This window comes from Amblyomma americanum, chromosome 7 (genome assembly GCF_052857255.1).
Source record: "Amblyomma americanum isolate KBUSLIRL-KWMA chromosome 7, ASM5285725v1, whole genome shotgun sequence".
NCBI lineage: Eukaryota > Metazoa > Arthropoda > Arachnida > Ixodida > Ixodidae > Amblyomma > Amblyomma americanum.
The window spans coordinates 58,912,547-58,932,682 of NC_135503.1; the positions used below are offsets into that span (position 1 = coordinate 58,912,547).

The window sequence follows — 20,136 nt, forward strand, 5'->3', positions numbered from 1 at the left end:
CTTGCGCCACGAGTGAACTACTAACGCCTTTGCTGTAAAAATGAACTCAAACTGATGCACCAAACCTCAGCGCTTTTGAAGGCAGCATTTTATGCTAACTATTCAATGCAGCGTTCGAAGTACCATGTAACAGGCCTTTTCTTGTCTTTATCCCTTTTACACAAGCGCTATGATGCACCTACCGGCCCCGCTGGACACTGTCACTGGTGTTCAGCATTCGTTGTACGCCGATGAGAACGCCCTGTAGGCCACGTGGGGCTCCCTCGGACACATTGAGGCCAACCTGCGGGAGACGGCGAACATAGTGGACCGTTGTGCTCACCGCTGCGGCCTCCTATGCTCCCCCCAAAAGTCTGAATTTTCGCACATAGGCCCCTCACCAAAGTGCACAGCTAAAATTGCAATGTCTCTTGAGACCGGTCCAATCCCTGAACATATTGAAGTCCTGGTACTGGCGCTCTTTCTACATTAACAGAGACGTTAAGAAACGACATTGGCCAAACTCCGTAAGGTGGGGGACCAGGTGGGCCGCATGGTCCGCCGGGTTTCTAACAAGCGTGGGGGGTTGCGATGCAAGGACGCCTTGTGGCTGGCGCATGCATTTGTAACCAGTCGAATTCTATATACGACTCTATATATCCACCTGCGGAAGCAAGAAGAGGATGCATTCGAAGTCATCCTCTGCAAAATTATTAAGCGGGCTCTAGACTTCCCCGCGAACACCTCCAACCAACGCCTTCTGGGGCTGGGCATGATGAACACATTTCGGGAGCGCCGGGAAGCCAATTTCACCAACTAGTTTACACATCTCTCGAAGACATCGTCGGGTCGCCGCCTCCTTGCCCTACTACACATCCAGCACACCACTCTCATGGAAGAGCGCGTGCGTATTCCATCCCAGTTGAGATGCGGCCTCTACGTGCGCAATCTTCCCGCGAACATGAACGGTGAGGACCACAGTGGCCGGCGTCTGGCGCGGGCGGAAGCCCTGGCCCGCCACTATGGATCGAAACCCGGCGTAATCTACGTGGATGCCTCCGACCCCCCCTCCCCCCCCCCCCCCCCCCCCAAATTGGGGATGGTGCACGGCCTCAGCCGTCCACGAATTCAAAACAGTAAACGGGCTTAATTTCCGACCCGTGACATAATACATGCTGAGGAGGTCGCCATTGCGTTGGCTGCATCTCAACCAACTTCCAAGGCAATTATTTCCGACTGGCAAAGGGCCTGTCGGAACGTCGAGCAGAGCTGGATACCGTACCTCGCCTACCTCCTTCTCCAAAACAGCATCTACACCGGGGACCCGCTCACCGGAACATCGGCAGGGCTCCTGCACACATGGACCGGGTATTCCCCTCCGACCCCGACGATCAGGAATTCGAATTCATTCTGGCTTACTTCTTCAAAGACATTGTTTTAGACTATCATCTGGCCACAGCCTGTATCCCCACCGGTGTGAAGGTCTCTCAAAGGTGGAGGAGCGGCTTCTACTCCACCTGTATACTCGTAGTTTGCTGTGCCCGGCAGCTCTCAAACACTTCGAGACTTCTTTCTCGGGCTGCTGTCCGCAATGTGCAGAGAAGTCTTCAGACATCTACCACATGGTGTGGGCCTGCCCCTCCAACCCTGCTGTCCCCCCTCACCCCAACCCCACCCGGAAGGTCTGAGAGGCGATCCTGCACGGCTGCTCTGACCTACAGGCCCAAAAGGCCCTGGTTGAGCGCGCCCGGGCAGCGGCCGATGCCCCTGGGGTCCCGTACTTGGGACCTCCACCTAGTGTTTGCGAGGGCCGGCCCCTTCAAAGGCGGTCCAGTCATGCCTTATTGTGACTTGGTTGTTAGGGAAAGGAAATGACGCAGTATCTGCCACACATCTCGGCGGACACCTGAACCGCACCGTAAGGGAAGGGATAAAGGAGGAGCTGAAAGAAGAAAGGAAGAAAGGTGCCGTAGTGGAGGGCTCCGGAACAATTTCGGCCACCTGGAGATCTTTAACGTGCACTGACAGCACACAGCACACGGGCGCCTTTGCGTTTCACCTCCATCGAAGCGTGGCCACCGTGGTCGGATTCAAACCCGGGAACTCCGGATCAGTAGCCGAGCGCCCTAAGCACTGAGCCACCGCGGCGGGTCCCATCATACCTCCCTGTGCCTTTTTTCGAGGCAATGAAAATCTTTCACCACCGCCAGCTGCAGTCTAGTGATTAACTTACAGGTTCTTCAAGACTGAGAGTGTGACGGGTAACTGTTTCACTTCTCAGCAGACACCTCAACAGCGCCGTGAGGGAAGGCAGGAAAGTGGGATTAGCAGAAGAAAGAGAGAAATTGGTGCCGTATTGGACGGCTCAGAAATAGTTTCGACCACCTGGGGATCAATAGCGAGCGCGTACATCACAGAGCACACGGGCGCGTTTAGCGTTTCGCCGCCATCGAAACGCGGCCGCCGCAGCCGGGTTCAATCGGCGGTGCATTTACACACGAGTTACAGAAAAAAAAACGAAAAATCAAAACAGCTCGCATTTCAGGGAGCGTGGACAACGTGAGAAAATTCCTGAGAGAGTTCTCAAAACGCCCCTCGGACTTAGATAAGCGGGGGTGCAATATGCTAAACAACCTCGTGTTCCACACACGCGCATACAGAGTCACCTGGCTCGCCTGCATGCCACCCGTTTATTGACTCTCGTAAAGGCGACAGGCGGTGGTGATAAAGCCCCGTATTGAGTGCCAGCGATAGCTGCCCTGCGCATACAAATCGAGACCGAGCTGAGAAAAAAAAACTGGGCTCGATACTTTCCCACTGGCCGAGCGAAGCAACGGCTCGCATTAAGACGGGAGTGGCGCTTTCAGAGCCTGCGTTCCTGATGCCGTTTTCTCAATACCAAGGCGGCCGCAGTGATAAAGGGTTACTCTGCATGGGTCACGGTCAGCGAAGAAATGTACGTGTCGTTTGTAAGCATTTCGAGTGAAGTAAACAGCCTGGTCAGCCCGGAGGCTTTTTGGTAAGTGTCAGTTATGAGAAATAAAAAGAGCACAAGAACGGAAATGAGTTGCAGTTAGTTTAGGAGGTACTTTTAAATAATGAAGAACAGGTTGGCGTTGTTCCTGGTAAGAAAAATATTTTGCCTGAGCAACCTCATAGCAAGTAGCTATGGGGGAGGATGTGGACGAGAAGGAGAAAGAGGAACAGGAGAGAAACTTTATCCCCGACCTTGGGTATGAGCCATCGCTTTTGGGGCAGCAATAACAACAACAGCCGGAACTGGGACCTGGTAGAACAGAACGCTTGCTTATCTGGGACCCAAAATTGGCGCTATGCTGAGAAGCTAGGGACGGAACTTCAGACAGCGTAACGAGTGACACAAACGATAATGTCAAGTGCACAACCTTAAAAGACTAAAGGGAACCTGAGTGACGGAGAGAAAAAAAACAGGAGGCGGTAATATTCCGGCTTTAAATAAGATAAACTACGGCAAGACGTGCCAGGTGGCATACTTCTATGACATAGGGATTATTCGAAACAAAGCTTAAAAGAGACGGGAGGGAATCCGACTGAACGATGACGTTACTTTTGGTCTGTTCAAGAGAGAAGGCGGCTGGCTTAACATAGAGGTTTGTTGAGCTCAGTTGCACGAGACTGCGGTTGACGACGACCATATCTTTTTACCTAGGTACGATCACTGAACAAAAACCCCTTTAAGTGAAATTCTTTTCTCATATTCCGTGCCAGTCGCAACGACCCCATCTGTGCAGGCTAAGCTTTGCTTTAATAAGCTTTGGTAGCGTTTGGACAGAATGCCACAGATGGCAAGGGCTCCAGTTAGCAAGTAAAATTCGACGGCATGATCCGTCGTGCCGAAAGGAAAACGTAAACAAGACGACTACGTGAACACTATACTTCATACCGCGGCGGACTTTGCCGCACGCAGTTTTTTCTGAAGAGAGGGCTTACACACTGCAGTCTTCTGCAGCTTTAGCTTGTCAGTAGAGTTCTATACTGCCATCACTTCAATTATTAATGCGAAAGCATTCGATGGCTCATCCACAAGAAAACCCGGTGTCACCCAAGAAGTTGCGGCGTTACAATATTCGCGATTGTGCGAAAAGGTGTCACGTTATTGGAAGCGGAAAGAAGAAAATGTTAATATTTTTAACACCAATAATGATTTTAACAATTATTAGTCAGTAGTAACACATAAAACTAAACAAAATGCAAAGAAATACGATATAATTGGAACAGAATTAGAATGCTTTCACATAACTCACAGGTAAGCTGCGAAAGTTCGCGGGTTAATTTTTGTTCTGCCAACGCCACTCTATTTGAAAATAATTTAAAGTGATCCTGAGCGCCATGCACATGCAGTCATTTTCAAAGTGGAAGGAGAATTTTACCGTTATTTATGGTCAATTCTGCTGCATTATAAACCAGCTTTACCTGCTGTTTTTAGACGTGGCTTACTACAAGCCCTTAATTAGCGTTTTTTACACTAATAATTACTTCTGTTCATACCTAAGCGAATAACGACTATACAAGCAGAAAAAAAAAATTGGAGCGAACACTTAAACACCACCTGAGGGGATGACGCGATTGTGTAGTGGGTTTATTCCCATATATGCAGAAAGTCAATCTCTACTTCAAATTCATAAATCCCTGGGACTCCGCATACTCCTCCAGGAGCAGTGGTGCAGTGGTTGAGCGATGCGCCACTGCCCTGCGATGGCAGGTGCTCCTTATTACCCTATACTATTGTATTGACTAAACGCAAAGACCTCGTTTCGGAGAATAGCTTGATAGCAACGTCAGAAATAGTAATTGCCTGTAAACATTTCATCAAAAAACGAACTAATAGATCCAGTCAATTTAGAGTGACGTTAGTGCGCAGCCCCGAGTTAGTAGCCACTAAAAAAGGACCAACAATATTAAATGAACTCTACTTCTGATTCGACTAGTACTGTGTATTCAATATCGCGGTTCCGTTTTATACGGCAGCCCTTTTAACTTGCTTATCATATAAGCTTCCAAGATACTCGATACTTTTTTGTCCTTAGACTCATTACGACCCTGCCGCTCGGATTTAAAGGCAGATTTATGGAGACGCACCACGCCCCGGCTTTTCTTTCCCACGCTACGGAGCCGGGGAAACTACTGCGTCGCTTTTATGTACGTCTGCACCACAACAGCGCACAGCGGCGGTGCAGCTTTTAAGGCGCCTTCAGCTACAAGGTTTCGCGCTTATTGTCTATGCGGCCAAAGCGTATAATACAGTGACCGAAGCTGGAGCAGCGGCTCGAGCATTCATCCATCCCGGCTGTCGCGATGATCGTCGATAGCGTTTGGTTTCCAGAAGCCGCCGAGCAGCGCGAAGGGAAATATATCGGCGACGATTCCATACAAGATAACAAATAAAACGCTACAATAGAAGAAAGGAACATTAAGGGGCAAAGAGAAATGCAAATAAGAGGACGGTATAGGAGAGCCCGCATTAGAATAACCACAGGCAAGGATTGCGCACGAAACGTAGCCCTTGGATATTAACAGCGCTCACGCTTTCCCGGTTCGGACTCTTCCATGTCGACGGGGAAGAGGTGCCGGTAACCTTGTGGTCCGCTTAACGCGGTAGGTAACCGGCGCCAGTGGTGCACGGGCTTCTGTATCTTCGGTCGTCTCCCCCTTCCTTCTCTATCTTCAAGCGGGATCCGTGTGGGCGAGGATTTCTCGGTAAAGAGAGTAGCCGACAGTTCGTGAACGCCCATCCCCCATCGCCGCGCACAAAGAAAGCGGCACGCGCTCCAGCGGCTAATCAAAAAACAGCGGGCGGTGTTTAACGAAAAGAAAGCGTCGCTTCGGGCGTATTGTAAAAGCCGGAGAAAGAGAGGGGTGTTTCTATGCCTCGCCGATGAACCGTGCTCTTCAACGGAAGTGTCCAGTTCGAACCGCACGGCGTTAATCAAAGATTCAAGACAGCGAAGCTGTAGAGAGAGAGGGGGGGGGGGGGGGGAGTCAACCAGGGGAAACACGTCTCGGCTTCTGTGTAGTAAGCATAAACGAGCTCCTTACGATACCCGAAGTAGCTGTGTAAAACGGGAGAGGGCAGTGTGGACATCAGCAAATGCCCTACCTTGCGCGTACGAATTTGGAGTGTGGCGCCCGTAAAGAAAGGAGAAGGAAGGAAGCAGGGAGGTGTGGGAGTGAAACGAATTTTACCATCCACAGGCTATAAGCAGATGCGGTGGCTGAGGGGAGGGGAACGCAGCCACGTTACTCATACTCTCACGACAAAGCACAGGTACACGCCACCCGGGAGAGAACAAACGTACTTGTGGTGGGAGGGGAAAGAGGTGGTCTATGCTGCACATGTCTTCAGCGCTCGCTCAAACAGACGCACGCACGCACGCACACCTGAGACACTTAGGCAGCAATGGACACGAAATGCGAAGGAGCTAAGACCCCGTCGAGGACAGAAGAATGACGCCGCTCATTGTGCCGGACGGTTGCTGCGCGGAATTTTAACGAGATCGGGAGGGGCCTGGGTGCACGTGTATATAAGCTGGCACGGTCGCGGCGTGGCGGAACGTAAAAGTTTTAAAACTCAGTCGTCCCGCACCTCTCGGAGTACGGCGTGCCTCGGATTTTCGGTTTACTCGTCGAACGTCGGGGAGGCGAGAAGTCATGAAGGTGAGCAGTGCACTGCCCGGCGTTGTTGTGCAGTCTGGGCGCGATGCGGAGACGCTCAGATCGTTGCCAGGAGTGAGGGCAATGAAATTGCTCGTTGAGCGCGCTCCAAGTTCGCGCGGCTCTCCACCGCTTGGACTGGGAACGATGGCGCTTCCGTGGGCGTTGGTCTTCCGATCACTGCTATGCCTAACCACGCGTAAGAACAAAGAAGAGCCTGCGAATGGCCCTTTTGTTGTGGCATCGAATGGACCTCGTATGTCGATTGCTAATGATGCACTGTGTGAACTTTTGAATGTATGGGCTGTACAAGCGCGGGAAATCAAGGTCGTTCGCAGTCTGTCTTTGTGGTTTAATATTAAAGCCACTTAATCTAACTGCTGTTGCATGCTGGTTATTGGACTGAATGGGATGCTTATGTGTAAAGCCTAATTCAGAAACTTAAATTTCCTAATTGTATTGCAAAAAGTAAGTATATGACACGAAGAAACAAACATGCGGATAAGTATCAGCAGCGAACTATTGCGGCGTTTAAAACCTTGAAGGCAAATTTAGATTGAAACGGCGTCATCCATGTTTAATGTTAAAACTGCTCCCTGTGTTGATTCAGAGCAATTTAAAGGTTTTAATTGCCTTATTTCTAATTTTCTTCGTGTAGGTGCATCTAGGGCAGTATAATAATGTTGCTTGCAAAAATTAACAGTGATATCAAAATTCATTTATTCCAATGATATTTATAGTTTTCTGCAATATAAGCTAACACAAAATATTCGCTAGTACTCAGTTTTGCTGCCTTCGTATGATGTCACATTCAAGTTTCAAGTATTTGGAAGACTGCGTGAACTATGCACAATCTGAACTGCACTTTTCTTAGGTATGACCGAAAATAGGATGCACAAAGAAAAAATCGTTTTCGGCGCGAACTGTGTTGAGCAGTTATACAAAAGCTGCTTAATACTTGCCGTTTAAGAACTCTCTTCATAGCTTGCTTTTTGCTCTTAATAACTGTTATTCGGTTTAGCTTAGGCTTACGTTATCACCACATTTTAGACAAGCGTTCTGTAAAATTTCTCTTAAAGCCTCACAGAAAACGTTTCATAACAGCTCTGGTTTAATCCCCAAGAACTTAGTATTTCTTCAAGTGGTTTGCAACACCAAGCGAAAATTAGAATCACTCTTCCAGCGCGAGTATTAAGAGGATGGGCATTAAGCCCTTTGCGAAAGTGTGAATTCATTCGATTACCCCGCGCGTACGTGACTTGCCTATTGTCTCTAGTCACGAAAGGGTTACTTTGTGCTCGTGTTATGAGGCAACTAAGGAAATGCTCGGCAGGAGCTTGGAATTTTACCAAGCATACACATCAAGGATAACTGCAGGCGAAATAAGTGGAAATGCGGCGCTCGGAACAGCTTTAATATCTTGCCGACCACTTGTGGCTATGCATGATGGGAAGTTTGACAGACCGGTGGTAATCATTGAAATTCTAAAACGCTTTCTTTGCGGGGTACAGCTGCAAAAGAACGTTCGTTGCTATTTGTAAATATAGTTGCTACTTTTTTCCTTCGCCCTTTGAGAGCGCTTAGAATAACGTAAAATTGAAGGTTCGCTCTTAGTAACCTTATCTTATCTACCCGAAAGCAGCTACACCTTCTCCGCCAAAAAAGAAAACACGTTTGCTGATATCCCCAAATTCATAGCACTATGCTAGATGAGAACTTGAAGTAATTCTTTAGTTTGCTTTGTGTCATAACCAGTCGAACATCAAAACTAAGGACTAAGCAAAGCAGTGTGTTCATATACACACGAGCTAACGGAAATGCTTCATAGCAATCGGCCACTATGCGCCCTGGTGCACATACATATCAGTAGGCAGAATACATCTTCACTTTTCGCTGTAACCCACAAAGATGAAAAAGAAGCTGTGGTGTCGGATACACTGATAGAGCCCCAGAAACAAAGCAATTGGCAAAACGAGAAACGCAAAATATTTGCGGTACTCACTGTATCTTGCTCCTTTTGTATTTATTTAGCGATATAAATTCAAAGAAAATTAATGATCGAGACGACTAGGGAAAACATATAACAAGGCTTGCCGACTGAAGCTAAGTCTCGCGTTAAGAAGGCAGCGGCACATATGAAGGCTGCGTTCTTTACGCCACTTTCTGGAGTTTTGAAACCGCGTGTAATATTGAAAGGGACGTATATGCCACTAAGCATATGAAAAATTTCGTATTTGCAAAGGAAACGAAATTCAGTTTTTCAAACATAGAATCTGGTTGAAAGCGGTAGCGTGCTCTTCTATACTTTATCGCTAATTTAGACAAAGGATGTATATTCGCTCTTGTCATCCACAGAAAGTTCTTGGAAGCAACATTCTGTTTATGATAGCTTATGAAATTATTTTACCCCCAAGAGGATAGAGTGTAAGCGGTGCTATCGTTTTGTGCAAAATTTGCTATCGTAATGCGGCCTGAAAATTTGACGTTACCCAAGGGATGAGGAACCGGCTGCATGCTTGCTTTTCCCGGACATTTCTTTCGCGCCAAGCCTGTAACCTGTTCTTTGTCCCGTCTTCAGGGCTTTTGTTTGTTACTCTGCAATTTTCTTCACTCGTGACGTCTCAACAGAATCTGCAATAGAGAATGAAAAATTGGTTTGTGCAAAGGAAAGGGCGCATTAGCTATCTCACTTCTCCGTGTACATCCGACCGCGTTGTGAGGGAATAGAGGTAACAGGGATTGAAAGAAGGATGAGAGAGAGAGGCGCCGTAGTGGAGCGCTACGGAATAATTCCAACCCCTTGGCATTCTTAAATGTACACTGATATAATCTCAGCAGGAAAGAATGTCAGCTTTGGGTTTCTTTTCTAAGGCCGATGAGCTTTGCAGGACGCATTTATTTATAGGCTGAAGTGCGACACACCTCAGAAGGTAAATATGCTACGGCATAACGCTCATGGAATTCTGCAAGAAATGAAATGTTGCCGAAGGGACTGTTGCGAAGCGACTTTAAACTTGCTATGATGATGTAGGTACACAGACGTGGATGTTAGAAACTCGCTTTCAATTCCAGATATTATATTTATGCGCAATTTTTGTCCGATTTAGGTGCGAGCATTTTACTCGTAAAATTTATTTCATGCTTTTGATGTCCAATAATTAACGCAAGTCGTCTCCGATTTCTGATGTACTTAAACTGAACCACCTTAATTAGCTGTTGAGGGCTGTAATTCCGTGCAACATGATCTGGGGCGCCCATGTGCTGTATGTTGTCAGCGCAGGTTAAATATCCACAGGTGGTCGAAATTAATCCTCAGACGTCCGCTACGGCGTCGCTCATAGTCTGAGTAGCATCGGTACTTTAAAACCCAGATATCATATAATAACGACGCCATGGATGCATATTGTTTAACCATATTCAAAGTACACTTTGAGCACAAGTCAAGAAAAATTCTGAAAGATATAATTTTATAGTTATCAACAGTACATACTGCAATGCATCGCTGTCATTTGGATCACAACGGGTAAACAAACGTCTGAAAGCCCAAGCACTTTGCCCTTTAGGGGACGACTAAATATTTTTACCAGCCAATGTTAACAGGTTTCACAATGACATTTGCCCTGAGACCGAGAAAGTTATGTAAAAGATTAATAACGCGAGAAAATTGACGGTTATAGCCTAGCATCAGGCTATGTGTGAGAAATACTCAGCGATCGGTTTGAAGCGACACTGATTAGAAAGCAAACTTCGCTCACTGGCATTTAACTTTAGATAGCATGTAAATTTGTTGACAATTGCTCTTAGCACACACGGTCAGTGTGACGCTGTTATCTGTTTAGTCGGGTAAATGTGAATTAGCAAAGTTGTTATAGAAAAGTTGGAATGTCTGATGGTGGCGCTCATAGAAGTACGGAAACATTCTGAATGAAATAACTATTTTTTAGCCGCATTGCAAACAAGTGTGCGTAATAAATACATCTCGGGATGGCACTCGCATACCTTGGGGCATCCGAATCAGCTACCCTTCGGGACCCGATGATCATATAACACAGGTTATACGGTGGTTTTCCGGTCGCCATGAGATTTAGGTAATATTCAAAAGAAGATTACAGCTTACGTCTGATGTTTTGTTTTTCGGCTTATTGCGAGAAGCACAGTAATGCGGGATTTTCTTTCATCACTGTGAAATGCTCATTACTGACATTCTGCGTCAATCGTGCGAGTCTGGTAGGACAATAGCTCCGATATGTTTCCAGTCTCAGCTGAGTCATGATATGGTATGTTGGATTTAGCGCCGAAAAGCTGCACATGGTCTTGAGAGACGCATTCAAGCTCACAAAAAAACTTGAGGTATGGCCACGCATTCAGTTGGAATGCTTAATATGCGGGCAGGCCTTTGGTGCGGTTTTTGTTCTGTAGATCACTCACCCGGGATGGACCGACAACGGCCGATGACACAGACCGGACACCGGATATCCGCGTGAGTGCGAGTCAGTCGCTCTCCATTCGTATGGACGACAATCAACGGAAAGACAGCCGTTCCTGACGTGCTCTTTAACAGAGTAGGCACCGTCTTTGCCAAAATTAAACAGCCTGCATGATTTGCGTTTCAGTTATATAGTGGGGCACTTTTGCCATCCCCTAAACTTTAAATCTCCGAAAGTGATGCCAACCGTTGTCGTCGTCTTTCAAGACCTATAACCTGTCATCAAGGACATCAAATTGAGGTTGCGCTTCTTACATTGTACAAAACCACCCTTAACATTCCGGCACATACGTCCGATGAACGCCCATAGTCTACAGGGAAGTTCTTATTACGGAGAGACCTTATACTACACAATCAAGACCGGCAAACAGCGCGTTATTTTCGCTGCACCAGCTCAGGCGCTTCAGTATCGATGACAGATGCTGGGGCTAGCAAAAATGTTTTCCTTCCTTTTTATTATTATTTTAATAAAAACCACTTACTACTACTTCAAACAGCGCGTCTTTCCAGCACAATACAGGGACATTGCACACCTGAACATGCTGCTTTCAAACCTCTCGACAACCCAATTATTAAACCTTGTTCCCCGCTCCCAGATAACCTCCGAATAGCCTCCATTCCAAAAAAAGTTGCAGCCGATACCAACCCAGGCAGAGGTTCTGTTCGCGTTAGCAATCACGCCAATCCCCTTGTTTCGACGATCGTCTACACAGACACATGACGAACTCACGTCAAAGTGGCTGCTTATTCAGTTGTGAGTGGCAACCAGGCAGTGACACGGACACTTGGTCCGTACACTGATTACCCGCCTGTAGCGACCCTAGAGACCCCCCGGATAATATTCATTATTCAAGACCTCTTCATTGCACCCCCTAACTCCTCAGGATATACCACATACACCGATTCAATAGAGGCTATACGCTCAGTTAACACTGGTAGCATTCGTACACAGCAACTGGATGATATGCAAGAAACTCTAAACAAACTATGTCCCCACACTGTGCCGCTGAGGTGGTTTCCTGGTCATGCTGGAATCGGAGGCAATGAGGTGGTGCGTCGCCTCGCACGCGAACTTCAACACCGGGCGTCTTAGATTCCCTGGCGTTATCCACCCACGTAGAACACCACTCTCCACTACAAACAACAAATAAATCTTCACTAGAGAAATTCTTCGCACACTTCTGTTGGGGACAAATCTCTGACCGCCACACAACTACGCATTCTTCGAGGCATACAACTAAATGCACTCCTTACTCCTGTCCGTTCTTATGTCTACCGTATCCGACACTCCCGCGCATTGCCCAGTTGTCCCGAACCGTAAGCTAAGCTAGAACATTTCTTTTCTGCTGCTCCGCTGCCTTTCAGTTTCCTTATTTTCCATACCCTTCTCCCCCAACGTGGCCCACTTGGCTATTCGCCTATCGTGGGCATGCAGTAAAGTGAAGAAATCTCGCCACCACTTTGTCGAAACCGGCTCTTCGGCGGATAAATTGATTGCGCCTTCAAAGAATTAGGGTTAGATGTGCTTCACATCATTAGCGCCTAAGCAGCAGGCATCATGCTTTTAAGATCTTATGGGTGAATCTGTGTTCAGGCCTCTGCCTATACGATGACCTAATGGCTAACGTTTAGTTCCCGTAAGAAAAAGATGGAAATTTCTTGAGACTTTGTTATAAACGGTACAGTCCCCATCACTAGGCCTAAGCCTAGTGATGGGCAATGTAAGTAGAATATGAGTTCAGTGCCGCGTTCTTGCAAAATTTAACAGCAAATTTGATTATAAATTCCCCACGCCTTCTTATCACAAAGCGTCATTGTTTTCTCAATTTATGTAGATAGTAACGTAAGCAACCTTTAATATAAGTAGCAACCTGATATAAATTTATGTGTAACCGGGGCCTATAGAACAGACCTGGAGACTTAGAAGCGCCATGTGAAACAATGATATGATTGAGCCGATTTCTATGTAACGTAGCCATACCGTGGTAGCACAGAACTGACACTGCTCTCTAAGAAGTTTAAAAAAATGGATATACGCTTACTTACATGCACTATTCTTAATAACCTCTTCCAGTATAAATCTGCTGAATTTAACATGTTTTCAGGAAAGCTGGTTACAGACAGGGCTGGCGCACTGGTATCTGTCTTGGGTGGGTGCCAGCCACTATTGAAGTAAATTTGGATGGAATCATAATCGCTATCTGCTCTCACAGACCAGTGTTTTTTCTTGGTGATAAAAACGTGGTTCCTATGACACTGGCTCAGGCGCTACTACTCTGCCTCTTCCTGTTCCTGAGGGACGCCAGCTGCGGTATCGTGGAGACTCCAGGCTACGGCGCTGCATTGGTCGCCGAGACGGGAACATCGACGCAGCACCGATCTCAAGACGTAAGCGGGCATCAGTACACAGCCAGTTTACTAGCGCGTAACACTTCCCTGCACTCTTAATATGCTGCGGGTCCCATCAGAATACTTCCCTGCACTATGCTTACGTGGGGCTAATATATTTATTCAGAATTTAGGCTGTGTTAGGTGAATCATTCAAATTGATCATGCATTTTATAGCATAACCATGCTTGTCTAATTGAAACAGCTTGAATTTAAAAAGCGGCAAATTCAAAGAGAAATGAATTGTTGTTGCAGAATGGCGCGAAGGATGTATATCAAGAGGATATTTGCTGCAACCTTTCAGCTGTAATGTATGCAGCTTCATCTTAAGCCTAAACTAGAGATCTTGGCATTTCTAGGTACAGTGATATACTACCTTTCCCTTCGCGGTAAAATGCCCGGACATGACGCCATGAGAGGTGCCTAATAATATGGATGTTAAGCACATGAGTGTTACATACTCGCTTTGGATGCGAAATAAATTGAAAATATATCTTCATCATAACATTAAAACTACAACTTCAAGAAAGGGGTGCAGAGATCTCGCACAGTGTTTTCCAAGCTTGAGAAATCTGGAAGCTTGACACTCTTTAATAAGTCGCCGCGGCAATTTTAAGGGGTTTTTTAGGTTATCTGCGCTAGGCCAGATCAGCTTGTCGGCAGAAACTGACATAACCTCTCTCTGACTTCACCAAAGAATGTAAACATTTTCAACAAATTTCGTCCTGGGGCGCCTGCTTTGAATGAACGTCTTTAAAAAAACGCATTCAATATCATTAGCATGAGTAATGATCTGCTCCGAACTGACGCGAGTAAAAGAACGAAAACTTACTAAGCTAATCACTTTGATCAAGCGGTGTTCAGATTACATTTGGTATTATTTCTTGTACCAACTCATGCACAGCAAAGACAACGCAAGCAAATGGCTTACGTGAAGCTTTCGGGAGCGGATACACCATTTATGACGAATTGGCAGAGCTTCAATAAGGTGTTAAGCTTACCTAATAGGCGCATACTTGGATAATCAGCAAGTCTTACGTTTCTTTCACCGAAGGCGCCTGAGCACTCGAGTACCAGCGTAAGGTTCGGAGCAGACCAGACAAGAGAACAATGAAGCTTCTCTGAAACCAAATTGCTGCCTCAGTGATCGCGATAAAAGCAGTTCTCATTGTTGAGAGCGCACACAGCGTGGCGTTATGGAAAACATCGTGGCTGACCGGGACGCGTCCTTGGATCAAAGTGGCAATGCAGGTGTTCCTAAATCCGGATGTGCGTGAGTTCCCATGCACAGGCGCAGCTCTTCGCTGTGGAACAATGAGGCGCACATTTAGCGCCTGTAATTGCAGCCTGACCCATGAGCGCGTCTTGAGCTTCGAAGCGAGGCACAGTGAGTTAGAAGAGGCAGCTACGCCTATTTCGTATTCTGGTCAGGCTCCATTATGGCGGGCTTTATGTTTTAAATTTCATGAGATAACGGTAACAGAGGGAAAACGGCGCCTGCCTTTTCAGCTATTTTTTTTTTGTAACGGAACATTATCTGAAGTTTGGCACGCTTAAATGCAGCGCTCTTAAGCTTTTATGATCGTATGTAAGATCAGGAGAGATATAGTCATCCTTTTGTCCAGCCGCATTCTAAGTTTGTTTTCGCATTTACGAAAATAAGCAACCACACGTAGAGAAGGACATTGTCTTCAGGCGTCCTTTTAACGCTGAGGCTTATGGTTTACATGGACAAAATTGGCACTCACCTGCTATGAATGGCTATGGCTATGAATGAAGTAGACAAACGATGCCACGAAACATGTTTTCAGAATCACACACTTTGAGCCCCTGTTTACGGGCTATCTTCAACGTCGTATATATTTCTTGCTCCTTACCGCCTGAAGGAACACAGAACACGAGCTGCGCAGAACGAAGCAAAATTGTTTTCCGGCCACGTGTCATGCATGCGTGCAGTCATCTGATATTGCAAGACTAGTTACATAACGAAGGTCACTCTCATGTCCCCGTCCGCACTGTCAGCAGATTCATAGGCGTTCGAATGAATTATGAGCTCGCACTGCAACCTGCCGTGAGCTAAAATGTCATTGCAGTCTTTCCATAAAGTTAGGAAGAGCAGCGTTTTGGGTCAAACGTAATTAAACGCTTTTCGGTGTTTGAACACCTTATGGCTATCTTCTCGCAAGATTTCACGATTACAATGTCAAGCCAATTTTTAGCAACCACTGTAATGCAAGCCTTAGATCAGAACAGTCCTATGAATGCGTTATTCGCACCTCACTTCTCCCCTGTGCGAGATTATTAGCAACCCCCGATAATAGGCCACACGTGTGCACAGTATTTTCTCAGCGCAGGCAGAACCTTGCTACCCGACAATATGCACGGTGCTGAAAGCACTTCGAAGGTTTCCTTTCCAGCTGCAACATTGCATTCCTGTGCTTAACTTCACAGAACTGGCATAAATGACATTGCAGCTACTAACGGCGTGCTGATGGCAGAGGGAGCTGTTCGATTCTTTTATTGCTGTCACAGAATACCGCCTGCGAGGCCAGGAATGTCTTTCTGCGAAGCTGTTTCCAATCTCTTCAGCCGGACCCCTTTCCTTTGTGAAATAAGACGTTCATATTTACTTAATAATAATAAAAATAATAATTGGTTTTGGGGGAAAGGAAATGGCGCAGTATCTGTCACATATATCGTTGGTTTCCGGATGCAGATCCACGGCAACTATGACTTCGGTTACGAAGAGAAGCACACCTCGGGCGGCTCCTTCCGCCAAGAAACCGGCGACGCCTACGGAAACAAGGTCGGCTCCTACGGCCTGACCGACGCCGACGGCCGTGTGCGCATCGTCAAGTACGTGGCCGACGCCAACGGCTTCCGCGTCATCGTCAACACCAACGAGCCGGGCACCGCGCCGTCCACGCCAGCCGCCGCCTCCATCAACGTCCCTCAGGAACCTGTCGTTCCGGCACCCGCTCCGGTCGCTCACGTCGTCAGCGCTCCCGTCGCACCAGTGGCGACCGCTCCCGTTGCCGCCGTAGCTGTCGCTCCGGCTCCCGTCGTCAAGACCGTCGTCTCAGCTGCTCCCGTTGTACAGGCCGCAGCACCAGTTGTGGCGGCTCCAGCACCGGCCGTTGTCGCGGCGCCAGCCGTGACGACATTCAGGAGATTCGTGCCAGCCTCACTGTTTGCTGGCGCCACCGTCGCTGCGCCCGTAGTGCCAGCCGCTCCTGTTTTCGGCTACCGCCGGGCCGTAGCCGCTGCTCCGGTCGTGGCTGCCCCGGCCACGTATTCGGCCGGCTTCGTTCCATCGTTGCCGTACGCCGCCTCCGCCATCGCACCGCCACCCCGTAGAGTGCTTGTCCGGAAGGTCGTTCCCGCTGGCTACGCTGGCTATGGTGGCTACGCTGGTTACGGCGGAGGATACGGTCTCCGTGGCGCTGCGACTTCGTACGCGGCACCAGCCGTCCTGGCGGCGCCAGCCGTGTTTGGGGCGAAGCTGACTGCCGCCGTTCCGGCTTATACGTACGGCCCCAGAGCTGTAGGGCCAACGTTTGCGTCCAAACCACTGGACTACTACGAGCACCTGGCCAACAAGCTCGGAGCGACATACCTGCGTCGCCGTCGCTGAGCAATCGTTTAATGGCGGGAGTCCAGCTTTTGCGGTCTCAGTATTTTGCCCACAGTCTGCTTTTATCTTCTTTCACCCTTGTGTTCAGTACCAGCGTCCAGGCTGCCGTCTTATGTCCCCGAGGGCTTCACAGAGAGCGTTTGTGATTGCACTTATATTCTTTTTGTCTTTCAGTGTGTCTCCCTAAAGTGTGTTATGGCGCACCTCCATTTCAGCTCAGGCACTCTTCTGGTCTCACTCGTCGTGCTTTGTGTGTAAAAAATAAAGATGCTTTATTTATGATGTACTTAAGTCATGCCGCTTCATTTTTCGGGCGTCAAACTTTTTTGCTTCACTTTTTGCACTTGAAGACTCTATTTCGGCGTTATAAGCGGTGGCATTACAGGAGTAGCATGACTATGACTGATGAATCTATTTAAGGAAAGATTTATTTAATATTATTTATTTATTATTATCAAACTTCTAGGGAGCGTAGAGGCACCGATAATTAGAGTAAGACGTGAGAAAGAATACTTCATCCCTCTGCACTAGAAGGGAAAAATAAAGCGAAATAAGCTACCATGAGTGCGTTGGAAATAAACTTGTATTGAATGACGGGTGCAATGTAACATGCGTGCCGATGATTCGGCGTAAGGTGGTTGGAAAAGTGGGCTCTAATAAAGCTTATAAAGGACATAAATAGAAGCAATGCGTCGTGTTATGTCGTAGTAGTATTTAAACTATGCGCGCGAGCACAAAATGAAGCCGGAATAAAGCAGTTCTACTTGGAGGTAACAGCTCCGCGCGGAGAACAGGGAACATGCTCTCCTCAGTGTAGAGAGGAGGTACGCTCACACATGTCATGGGATGGCTGTGTGGACTTTTTTCCTTCCGCACACACGACTCCGATGATGACGATGATGATTATGAAACGCATTTTATTCATTACAGAACGTTACGCCCCCCCCCCCCTCCCCGTCCCAATTGATGTGGCATACACAGGAATAATGAATACATCTCGAGGCGCGATACTAAAATTATTTAATCTTCTGATGAGATATGCTTGATGCGGGCTCTAAATACTGGACGAATTTTTTAACCTTCACGTGATAGTGATTGTTTTCACTTTGAGGGAAACGCTAGCATGCGAAGTTTATCGGCAGGTTAGATATCATAGAAGGGAAAATTTGGCTGGGCGGAGACGTGGTTGCGCTTAGATTTTGCATGATAAAAAAACTTTGGTTTATATCTATTTGGATGAAGTGACATTATCCAATCGTCATACTGTGCCTACACATGACTAAGGTCATATTCAGGCTGTATTGGATCCCATGTCTTATAAGACTTAGGAAGATCCAGAACAGACATTTTTGGATCATGGAGCAGTTGCTGAAATATTTCTTAAACTGATTGTTACTATTTACCAAAGATACCTTTTGGAGGCAATTCTAAGGGTTTCTTTACCCATAGAATGAAAAACATTACGAATATACATATATTTTGAGAGGACAGAACTAGCTAAAGAAATTTAAGCAGTGGCTTGCGACGACCGACCTCAATGTTGGACAAAACTGTTATTATAATCTGACTTACGTTAACCATGGCATTGCGATATCTACGCCTTAAAGGAGGGTGGCAAAAAAAATTATTTAAATTGTTAATTGAGAGGTTTAGCGTCCCAAGTGCTACATGGGCTACAATGGGGGCCAAAGTGAAAGGCTCCGGGCTAAATTAGACCACCAGTAGTTGATTAACGAGCGCTGACATCGCACAGCAGACACGGCTGTTTTTGCTTTTATCCTCCATCCTAATGCGGCCTCCGTGGCAGGAATCTAACCCACGACGTCGGGTCCAGCATTCGAACGCCAAAAGCTTTGAACTACCGCGGCGGGTGAACAGATATTGTTGACGAGCCGCTGTTCGAAGTGATGCGACAAATCTGCATTAGCAGTACTGATTTTTGCAGTTCGTTTTTATAATTATAGTCTTCCCATTCCGTTTTTGAATTCAACGAGCTTCTTTGTTCCGCTTCTGCGTGGGTTTCTTGAGGGAGGTGTTGGGTGGAGGCCTTCTGGGGGGTGATAGTGGGTGGGCGAGCGATGGGTGCAGATTCTAGCGGCTGATGGTTGGTGGCGACTGGAGGTCGGTGGAATGTAAAGGTGGTGAGTTTTGGAGGCTTCGGACAAAAAGACCACGACGATTTCGCCGGATAAGGGCTATACAACTAACGCAACAAAAATCACCGAGGCACGGGAAACGATCGCATGGAATTTGCCGTTGTTGAGGTGAAAGAAAAAGAAGGTATGTCCGTCATAAGAAATGCATTTTAGTAATACAAAACTAAATCGTAAAATATACGTTCACAACCCTCATTTTTGAAGTCTACAGGATGCCGCTTCGGGGGCTCAGTGCCACGCAGCTTTCTAGTGTTAAGCACAACTTTGCGGATTCGAATTCAGGCTGCGTCAGGCGCCTTCCGATGTAGGCAAGACACTGAAGTGCCTACGGCCCCTGACATACCAGTGCCCGTTAATAGCCCTAGGTCGCCTAGATTCTTTGAAACCCGTTACGTCGGAGTGTCCATAACATAAGAGCACGTTTTCACTTCAGACTACTCATCGAACGTCGTGCTCAATTCTTTCGGCATTGTAAGCCTAATTATCTTACTGCCGCAAAAGCTGTAACTACAAGTTTTCCGGCGCTTTAGAACGCAGTGGTAAGTTTGCCTTTACCCGCCGCCGTTCGCATTCATGAGCTTTCCGGGCACTTTTGTTTGTCTCACTCGAGGTGGTACGGAGAAAAAGTCCTTCGTGCACTTGCATGGGCGCTGGCCACCCATAGTTCTCGCTTTTTAAGGCAAAGACCGTTCATGCCTGTCTTGCTTGCCAGATGTCAACTCTAGTTGACAGGATGAATAGGGATGAATGAAGGCATCTGAAAATCACTCTTTGGGTTAAAAAAGCAACAGCTCGATGAGAAA

The 20,136-nt window shown here is 47.1% G+C and overlaps 1 protein-coding gene across 1 annotated transcript; it reads left to right on the forward strand.

Moving 5' to 3' along the window:
* Positions 1-6,535: 6,535 nt before the first annotated feature.
* LOC144099194 (uncharacterized) lies at positions 6,536-17,463 on the forward strand. The gene is made up of 3 exons (XM_077632339.1): positions 6,536-6,672; positions 13,421-13,543; positions 16,260-17,463. Exons 1-3 carry the CDS (start codon positions 6,667-6,669, stop codon positions 17,175-17,177), a joined length of 1,047 nt encoding a protein of 348 aa, XP_077488465.1. The 5' UTR covers positions 6,536-6,666; the 3' UTR covers positions 17,178-17,463.
* Positions 17,464-20,136: the final 2,673 nt, after the last annotated feature.